The sequence below is a fragment of the Lutzomyia longipalpis genome, chromosome 3 (genome assembly GCF_024334085.1).
Source record: "Lutzomyia longipalpis isolate SR_M1_2022 chromosome 3, ASM2433408v1".
Lineage (NCBI taxonomy): Eukaryota > Metazoa > Arthropoda > Insecta > Diptera > Psychodidae > Lutzomyia > Lutzomyia longipalpis.
This window is the reverse complement of record NC_074709.1, coordinates 3716342-3726385: the sequence shown is the minus strand read 5'-3', so window position 1 is coordinate 3726385 and position 10044 is coordinate 3716342. Positions and strand designations below refer to the sequence as shown.

General features: G+C 35.4%; 1 protein-coding gene across 1 annotated transcript; it reads right to left on the bottom strand.

Moving 5' to 3' along the window:
• Positions 1 to 357: 357 nt before the first annotated feature.
• LOC129794232 (pupal cuticle protein Edg-78E-like) lies at positions 358 to 1322 on the bottom strand. Its single transcript, XM_055834915.1, has 3 exons — positions 1153 to 1322; positions 844 to 1069; positions 358 to 756 (listed from the first exon to the last, which is right to left on the bottom strand). The coding sequence occupies exons 1-3, from the start codon at positions 1162 to 1164 to the stop codon at positions 623 to 625; spliced, it is 372 nt and encodes a 123-aa protein (XP_055690890.1). The 5' UTR covers positions 1165 to 1322; the 3' UTR covers positions 358 to 622.
• Between the last annotated feature and the right edge of the window lie 8722 nt (positions 1323 to 10044).

Here is a 10044-nt window from a genome sequence, read left to right as displayed (position 1 = left end):
TGAAGGTTGCGTCTACACGCGACAACAATTATTCAATTTTTCGGGTGCACGAGACCCACGAATGTGCCTCAGAGATTGCGAAAGATCACCGCCTTTTTTTTCGGGTGATATAAGCAATGAAGATGGGCATAAAATGATCACAAGGAAAGCAACTCATATCACCTGTTGCTGCGCTCTTTCGAGTTAGTTATTCACGCCGTAAATTGGCATCAATTGAAATCTCGTGCTCTGCAATCTCTCCCACCTATCCTTGGGCGGTGATCGCGCGCCAAACGATCTGCCATGTTTACCTTTGCGATGTGACGAGATGCGCCCCAGAAAAATATTCGATTGCGTCAAATTGACAATGCAAATGGATTTTTATGGTTTTTTAGAGTTTCTTTATTTGTATTTAGAAATTGATTTGGTTTTTTTTTTTCATTTCCAAACAGATCTCTTTTTGTTTAAACTGTTGACATGGAGTTTTTTTTCTTTTCTGGGTGAGATAACATATCTCAATCTCTTAATACGTGCAAATAGGAAAGATGAAAGGATCTCTAGTGAGAGAGAGCGTAGATCACGTAATTTTGCAGCAGAAGTGGCCAGAAGTGTTGAAGAGGGAAATAAATAGAAGTTAGGGTGCTTAGAAGAATCTCCTGACGGGTTCTTCCTTCTGTGGGTGAGTACGGATCCATTCGAGGGCACGGAGAACATGAGCTGGCACTGGTGGGGGTGTTGGGAGATGATCACCAGATGGTTGGTATCCATTCTCATCAGCTGCATGGGGTTAGAAAAAGAAATTAATTTTGTTGTTGGGGCATAGATCGCCTTGAGATCACTCAAGGATCACCGAAGATCACTCACCGCGCCATTGGAGGGTGATTGGGGTACCATCCTGAGCATACCACTGAGCTACACCCTGTGACAGGTGTCCACCAACGCCATTCTCCTGGACGGCAATGCCATTGGATGTTTGGTAGCTGTACTGGTAGGATCCGTCGGGATTGACGTCACTGCGCTGATCAAGGATGCGAGCATCGCGATCGATGTGATCAGCAGTGATGGCCACAATCAGCACACAGAACACAAACTGCAATCACAATTACCAAAAATTAATCCACTGAAATAATCCAAAAAAAATCCCGCCAAAGGCTCAGTATGATCCTCACTCACCAACTTGAACATTTTTGCTATTTTTTTTTGTTAAAGAAGTAACTTTGGAATACTCAGATGAATCTGAACTGAAACCAAATGTTTGACTGATCCTCCCAATACCTTGGACATGCTTTTATATGCTCCATGTGTCTTCTCCGCATGAAGATGACAGAGTCACACACGGGAGATGATCGGACCAGCCTCATTAATTTGTATTTCACGCCATTCCAAAATACTACAATTTTTACTATGGCACACATGGGGCCCACCACCATAAAAAAATCCACCATACACACACCGCGTAGTGTTGAAAGTGAATCTGATTTTTGCTTATGATTGTGTAGTTTTTGGACATTTTTCTCAAAGGCCACAGCATGCAAAATAGCCATACGATCGTTTGATCTACAAAATTGATTTCAATGCTCGCACGAGTCGGATGCCTTTGAACGCGTTCCTCTTCTCAATGGATTTTCTTCCCATACGGATACGCCCACATTGTGTTCTCCGCACGATGGCTTGCACACACGCTAAAGATAGATCATCAGTGAAAGTAGAACACAAATGCCGATAATTGCAAGTTAGATATTTGTCCTATTTGCAATTTAGATTTTTTTTTGTGTTTGCATAGTTTTAAATTTTTTTTGAAAAGGATTTTTAAGATTAATCAACTTTCCGTTAATGTGGGAAATGATTTTAGGTCTTTTTGTTAGTCCTGAACTTACTTAGAAGTTGTTGTAAGATTTGGACCTTTGATGTTTTTAAATCGTTCTATTATTATTTTCTATAAGAAATCAAAGAATTTGTTCTAGAAAACAGGAGAATTTTTAAAAAGCAATTGAAAAGAGTTTTCCTTCAAAAACACAATTAAATAATGAAAAAAAAATGTCAAAATCTGAAAAGATTTTTCCCCTAATACCAAAAATCTTAAAACTAACTATTTTAAGAGAAGAAAGGAAAAGATTTATGTCAGAATTTATCCATTAATCTAGCATTAACGTTAGAAATAAGGCTTCAGAAATTTCTCAATTAATAATAATAAATGACAGAAATTTAGCTAGAACCTTTTTATTTAAATTCAATCGTAAAAATATGTTTAAAATGCGGAAATAAATACCTATAAAATAATAAGTTTATAATGCAGCAGATAAAATTATTTTACTACCAAGAAAAAAAAATAATTTAAAAATCTATAAAACAAAAAAAATTAAAAATTAAAATTCAACATGAAACTTCCATTTTAAGAGTCAAGCATACGATTGCACACAGATATTAGTATTGCAGGACATCACAAATTACTACTTAATCGACAATTAAACAATCTTCACACGAGCTATGCACATAAATTATGCTAATTCTCTCAACATGGTGCGTTTCATGTGTGTATTCCCCACTGTCTGTGGTGATAGTACCCCCCAAAAGAATGACGCAATCACCTGGCACTTAAGATCAATGTCAGTGAAGAGTATACGCGATGGTGGAGATGGTGCGATCGGTGCGATCTTTTGGGTGATCGAGGGAGAGAAAAACAAGAGCTATGTGTATCCGGAAAATGGATATTTTAATGGCATGCGACGCGGTACCAATAATGGTCTGAAAATTAGTAATTCCTCCCTCCATCGAAATGATGGCACGATCGCGGCAATTTGTGAAGGACACGGTTGTCGTAAAAGTGGACCGATTTGCTATGATGATGATGATCGCACAAGAGTGTGAGAATCAGGGATTGTCCCATAAAACGCATTTCGCAATTTTATTGATTTCGAGTCATTTATAGATCGGCCTATTGGAAAAACTCGATCTTCAAGTGACTTGCACAGTATTTTTATTGTCCATCTAATGGAGTGCGCTGCGAAGAGAGAACGTTTGAAGATAAGCTTTCACTGGGGATCGCGATCGCACGCATATGAACTACCAATTAGCGTGACTTTTTTTTTCACCAATCATTCCTCACCTAATCGACTTCTTGCAATTCAAGATCATAAATGTCTCCAACTCTCGCATTAGTTCTTTTTGCCATGACTATAAAGTGCACTCGGTCATTTTGCCATCTTCGTAGTGCGTCGTCTGCGCGCGGTGATCTCTTCTGGATCATCAATTATGTAATTGTGAAATCTGTAACCCAATGGCAGCATATCCACAACACTGCAATGTGTGTTATAATGAAATCTGGTTTATTGGAAAAGCATCACAAATTTTTGAATTATTCTATTCATATTTCACTCCGATCATGCGATCATCTGCGATCTCAACGAATTCCACGCGATCTGATTTATTTATTTATTTTTACCTAAAAAAAATTAAATGTCACGCATACGCATGGTCAAATAGTTTTTTTTTTCAACATTCAAAAGTAAAGCATTTTCCTTCAGTTTACCATAACAAAAAAGAAACAGAAGATTTTGTGAAATATTCGTTGAATCGCGTGCGTCTTGATGATCTCTCAATGGTTCAAGCTCTTCTACATAAATATAAGTTGAATGTTTTTTGCTCTTTTAGGTGAACCTATTTTGAAATTGTGACTAAAAACTAATCTATGTTAATGAGCGCAAAATCCAAAAGAATCAACACTCGTGGTTGCAGAAAAAAAATTAATTGACTCGATGAATACCATTTTGTTGATGTTGCTTTCAGGAAGTGAATAAAATATAGATCATCCCATGAATGATCTCCGCTACAGAATCACGTTTAAGCCAAACTGTTGGCAAGAAGGAAAGAAAAAAAAGAATTGAAGGTGAAACTGAAAGTGCTCCAACTTGGAGAAATTTCATGATTCTTTATTCAAGTTAAACTTGAAGTTTTTGCTCACCTCCCAACTAAATAAAATGAAAAACAATTAACCCACATTTGGTGGAGACATTGCAAAATTCCACTCCAAATTAAATTGAAAGCCCATTTCTATCGTTGTTGTATGTGACCTTTTGGTGTTCCACCATCTTCCTCAGTGATGTGGATCGTCACATGGTGTGCGGAGTTCTGTGGGTGGGCCTCTCTCTCCGTATCGCATATCGAATTTTGTTGTGCATTAAAATTCATCATTGCATAATTTTATTGAAAATATTCTAATGAATTATGACACTATTTGGTCATTTTGACAGCACACAATCGTCCAGAATGGGGCTTCAATCTTCGCGTGAGCTCTACTGGTTTTCGATCGACGGCTAATGTAAACCATAATTCACAGAGATGAATTAATTTTGGGTTTGTTGCGGATTCCACGTGCTTTTTATTCAAGATTAAACTCGAGGTTGTTCAGTAGAAATTCCCAGATTTGTATTAATTTGTCACGAATATATTTATAGTTAAATGGGGTTGATAACTAGTGGGTCACTATGCGCATACATGGTTCTGAATAGATTTCTTTTATATAAGATGAATTATCAAAAAGAAAAATCTCGCTTATTTTTTTAAACTGTCTCTTGGGGAATGTTAACTCTTTTTCGTTCATTGACAGTCTGCTATTGGTGTAACTGTGCGTCTAAGTCTCCTAAAAATTCAGACAGTCAGGGTTTTCTATCTGTTGTTTCCTGGGGCAGTATTCTCTAAGAGTGAAAAACTCTCGGGATAAACTCCCTAAGGCTTTTTGCAGCGAAAAAGCAAGGAAAACTTCACGTGAACTTGATCCTCTATGAAAAATAATACATCCGTGATAAACTCCCGTAAGATTTTCCCTGATTTCACATTTTATTTCACGCACTAAAGCTTTCGGGAGTTTATCACGGGAGTTTTTCACTCTTAGAGAATAAAACCCCAGGAAACCTTCAAACCTCAATTTGAATCGTTCTTAGTCCATTTTTGCATCATTTAAATTCATTTTTTTTCTTGTATTCTTTAAACACCCCTTCAACTGTCCTAAAGATAGTCTGTTAGTTAGTTGCCTTCCCCCTAAGAGGCGTATGATGGAAGATTTAGTGCGCTCCCCCGGGGGATTTTTAGTGAAAATGTTGAAAGATAATCTCTTCACGAGGTTGATTTGATTCCAATCATAATTTCGATAAAAGTTTATAATGCCTCATTTCCTCATTTCGATCACTTCAGGTGATGCAATGTGCCTTCCATTAGCCTCATATACCCAAAAATTAGATGATTTTGCAAATTCCGGAGGTGATGGCCTGATTTAATGCAATTTGCGAAATATCTGGCATTTTTTCCACTTCGATCTTTAGCCATTGCTCTACAATGGAAAATTGCAGGAGAAAATAAAGAGAGTTTTAGCAGAAGAAATTTGCAGGTTGCACGCGGACAGCACAATCACGATTTCAGTCCCATTCCCAAGCATTCCCGCGAAATATTTCTCGGCTGATGTTGGGGCAAATTGTGTTGGTGGTGTCCAAAATCACGAAATGTGCGTCGTGCTGGTGGAAAATGGGTGGAAAATTGCCCATTATTTGGGTCATATTGTTTTCAAAGAGTAAAATCCCCTTCCGTCAAATGGATTGACCGTGAATTTTGATGCGCAATTTCCCACCATGACCCACTTTCGGGGCGCACTTCTCAGGTGCTTTGCTCATGATGAGAATCTCCCGCGCAATGGAGGTGACTTTCCGATGGAATGACGGAGACAATTAGCGATAATTCATATCCAGGAGGGATTTTATATGGAGAGAGAGACACATCATCACGCGGACACCCATGTGGTCCGTGAGTGGCATAATTGCCCTCCATCGCGCACGCATTCCGCTTTATCAAACAAAATGCAATGCGTACACATAACTCAAAGAAATGTCATTCGAATGGAAAGTGGAAAATATATAACTTTTCCATATGTGTGGCTATGGTGAAAAAAATGTTTATTCATTAATTGAGTGATTAACGTCACATTTTCTTACAAATACCCATCTCTCCGTAGCTGCCTTATCTCTTCTCTCTCTGCCACCCATTATGCCCATCATGGGCATTGATGCATTTTTTGCTCCTAAAACGTACGCAACAATTGCTAACCGCATTGGTTACTTCTTTGACAGTGATTACCCCCATGGTAGCGACAATTTCCCTGTGTGTTTGAATTTGTCGGTATTAGATCGTCATTCTCAGCATTTTCCCAGCCACTGAACATTTTTCTTGATTAACACTCTTTTTCCAACATTAACGTCAAAAGCAATTTGTGGCATTGCATTTTTCCATGAAATTAGAGAGCGATGTGCTTGACGATGCTAACGATTCTTTTATGTCGCTTTTGTGCAATTTTCAGTGCAGAAAATATGTATTAAATATATTTAAAAAAAAAATAATGTAATTATGCTTATTTGGAGCAATATGATTTGTCGCATTGCGAGAAGTAATTGAACTTTAGCTCATTTTGTTTATTAACTCCTAAAGAAGCTTTATCAGGACTGGAATAAAATATAATCTTCTTTGATAATTCTAAGATGAATTTTTATAAAGGTTTTCTTTTGACCAAGAAAATATCCTAAATAATCGTAAGAATATTAATTTTTTTGTGACAAGAAATTGAAGAAGATTTTCTACATATTTGATTTGAAAAATATTTGAATATTTCAGTCTAAGGCTCCATCTAATTGCGACTCAAAAAAAGACTACTTGCGACGCAATCGCCTTATTCAGACTCAGCTTTTGCCTAATGTAGACTCAGTCTTTGCCTAATGGTGACTCAATTTTTAACTTATCTGTACTACAAAATACCTAATATACCTAATTTCTCCCAAAGGACGAACCGGATGAAGAAAATTAATTAAAGAAAACTTCAATGCAATAAAATAGCAAAACCAATGCTAAAAATAATGTTTAAATGCTCCACAATAAGGCCAATTTTCCTTAAAGTCAATCCAAACTTTAACTTGTAAAAAAATATGTATAAAGTGTTATGCTTTACCGACAAATTCTCAATGCTGCCTGCAACATAATGAGTACACTCTGCACACCTATTTTAATGAGCTTGAACTCAATTTTCTATACACAGAAAATACCACCCGAAGAAATTTACTCACGCCTATTAAATTGAAGCTTTTTATTGCAGCCTTTTAATAGCTCATTAGGTAGCCACGCCGTGGTAAGAGAGATATATAGAAATTTTGTGCTTTCATACAAAATAGTGTAGGTATGTATTAGATTTCAATTAAGACCACAATTAATGTCTTCATAAATAAAGTTAGGGTTCGTGTTTTGATTTAGAGAATATTTTATTAAAATTTATGATGTTTTATGGAAACCGTCAATACTTCTTTAAGACAATGTTCTGCCCATTTTCTTTTCTTTTGTGTCACATTTCTACCTCATTCCGTCATTTGAATTTAATTTGAAAAATATCTTTTAATTCTATTCTAAAAAACACATTTTTTTTAAACAATTTTCTTAAAGAAAATTATTACTTCTAAAATTTGCATAATCTTAAACTTTTTATGAATTTCTTAAAAATTTTCAGAAGATTAAATTATCTATCTAATCTTCTGTTACACCACAATTACATGTTTGTGTATTGACTATTAAAATAGAATATTGTCAAATGCAAAGTTTACTCAAGTAATTACAATATTTTAAATAAATTAAATATTTATCTCTTAATTAAAAATACAAACTTGACTATTTCAGGTTTTTCTCACATGCATGTCCCCTTGATTTTATATTTCCCAATAAACCTCCTACCGAGACGCATTTAATATTTTGCATTCTGTATGCGACACTTCTCGCGCCTCAATGGAAAAACTTCTCGAACGTGATGGGGAAATGCGCGCATTTTATTCGCACGGAAGAAGAAGTTACAACAACAACAAAAAAAGCGTCTGGGTGAGAAGAAAATTCAATAAAAATCCAAAGCACTTTCGACTAATAAATACGTGTGCTTGCACATGGGAGTCAGACAGGGGGATATAATAGCACGATTTGTATATGTAATTTTTTATAGCTTGCACAGGAAAGAAACCTGCAATGTCTTTGGATGAAATTCTTGCGGTTTGACCATATGGACGAGCGTAAGTGGCATAATACGAAAATGACCCACTTGTTGGTGGCTTGCGATGCATTATAAGAAGTTGCCACTATCATCTTCCACCAAACTAAACCTCCAACTGTGATCCAACTTTTAACTTGTTTCCACGGCAGTGTCTCGCACGGGGGGCACCGCACCAGAGTACTTTTGTCAAATCGCATATAAATCATCGTGCGCGCGGAAGAAATCTCCCCATTATTGGAGAATGAAGGCGAAAAGTCAAAAGGGAAACTTGATCCAAAATGATGAATGACTTTTTCTCCTTTTCATTTTGTTTAATTTTTATTTTTAACTATTTTTCTACATGATTTTTGCTTCGGCCAACATGGGTAATGTATGTAATGTATGTTCTACCAATCCACCTACAAAAATTCATTTTCTAACAATTGCTCGCAACGCTATATAGTTGCAATGCCGCGGATGAAAGATGCGGCCGGGTATGTAAAATTGATTTGTGTCCATTTCAAATCCGTCTTCTCTTTTATGATTTTCTTTCTGTTTTTGCTCTTAATTGCAAAAAGACTTTGAGTCAAGAAGATGCTGGAACATTTCAAAGAATGAACTCATGAGCATTTATCACACATTGATCAGAGTTGAAAAAGTTCCAGTTTAAACATCTCTGGTGTGTTGCAATTTATGAGAAGATTCTCTTGATTTCGTATAAATCACAAGCAAAATTTTTAATTTTCGTGATAATTTATGCTGTCTTTTTATCGTTAAAATGCATATTTTAACTTTTCTTTGAAACAAAATATTTTTGTTTATTTATTTTATTCACAACGGAAATAATAATGTTAATGTGAAGACGGAGGATCACTGCAAGATTGGTTTGAATGGAGTTTAAAAGTAAAGGTGCGACTAGTCGAATTTAAGAGATTCTTACTTAATCTTTTTACAGCATTTATTTAAAAAAAAATTTATTAACCAAATTTGCAATAAACCCATAATTTTTAAATATTTTTCATTAACCTTAACGATTTGAGGATAGTTGATCAACTCCTAAAAAGGAGTTCTAAAAGAACTAATTTTTCTAACAATAATTTTCGTTCTAGTTTTATTAATCAAAAATATTTTTATTTTTGTTCTTTTTAAGATCCTTAACGATGTAAAGTATGATTCTTATTCCATTTTATGTTCTTATAATAGTTTTTTTTACAAAATATTTTTACAGTTTTTAGGTAAACTTTTGCAGGTTTTTCTCAAATGATTGCCAATTAAAAATTTTCTTTTTAGTAATTTCTTATTCTTCTTGATTCTTTATCAGATCACACGTATCCTGAATGTTTTTTTTTGTTTTCAAATAAGAGGTTTTCTTACTAAAAAAAAAACGGATAAACTCCTTTAATTTGTATCCCTGAGTAATAATTTATTTATGAATTAATTTAATACAAAAGAATTTAAAAAATTCGTTAATCTTACATAAGAATCGCAAGTTCAAATTAAGTTCCATTGCTGCTACAAAGAAAACTCCTATTACACATTTTGCAATTTAATACAATTTATCTAACAAACAATTCTAACATAAAACAGACAAAGAGATAGACTACTTTTATAGACTCCATTGAGGCAGAAGATCGAGATGATCTCTCCGTACATCAGTTCCTTTTTTTTCTCCTCGCAATGTTTTATGGTTTGTGCCATCAAGTAGAGGTCGCATAAGAAAACACTACCTACCTACCTACCTTGCCTACCTACCTGCCTGGCTGAAGAATTGAATTGGAAAAGTGATAGACAGACTTATAGTACAAATTGATTTTGATTATCTCCCCATTGCACACGGTGTTTGTCCTTGTATGGCTAAAGAAGTAATCAGTGTTTTCTTGGAAGAAGAAAGTATCTCTCTCTCTGTGCGCGCATCTAATTTGTTGTTGGCAAATCAAATGTAGATGGAAATTCTTGCGGGGCGCGCATCATCCGATTGGTTGGGATATCCGATCGAGATTGTTAGTGGCACCTTTTCAATAATT